The 350-nt window shown below is 53.7% G+C and overlaps 1 protein-coding gene across 1 annotated transcript; it reads right to left on the bottom strand.

Moving 5' to 3' along the window:
• Nucleotides 1-16: 16 nt before the first annotated feature.
• EMH_0078640 (uncharacterized protein) lies at nucleotides 17-340 on the bottom strand (the record flags this gene model as incomplete). Its single annotated transcript, XM_013500029.1, has 1 exon — nucleotides 17-340. The coding sequence occupies one exon, from the start codon at nucleotides 338-340 to the stop codon at nucleotides 17-19; it is 324 nt and encodes a 107-aa protein (XP_013355483.1).
• Nucleotides 341-350: the final 10 nt, after the last annotated feature.

Raw genomic sequence — 350 nt, 5'->3', positions numbered from 1 at the left:
CAAAAGTATACTATTTTCACTTGCTGCTGCTGCTGCTGCTGCTGCTGCTGTTGCTGCTGCTGCTGCTGTTGCTGCTGCTGCTGTTGCTTCTGTTGCTGTCGCTGCTGTTGTTCTTGCTGTTGTCGCTGCTTTTGCTGCTGTTGCTGCTACTGTTGCTACTGCTGTTGCTGTTGTTGCTGCTGCTGCTGTTGCTGCCGTTGCCGTTGCTGGTTTTGCTGTTGTCGCTGTTGCTGCTGCTGTTGGTGTTTCTCCTGTTGCTGCTGTTGCTGTTGCTGCTGCTGTTGCTGTTGCCGCTGCTGTTGCTGCTGCTGCTGCTGCTGCTGTTCATCGGTTGCTTCATTCGCCAGCAA

Source organism: Eimeria mitis, genomic scaffold (assembly GCF_000499745.2).
Source record: "Eimeria mitis Houghton genomic scaffold, Emh_scaff4933, whole genome shotgun sequence".
NCBI classification, from domain to species: Eukaryota; Apicomplexa; class Conoidasida; order Eucoccidiorida; family Eimeriidae; genus Eimeria; species Eimeria mitis.
Note: the sequence above shows the minus strand (reverse complement) of the source record. Positions and strands in the feature narration are given on the sequence as shown.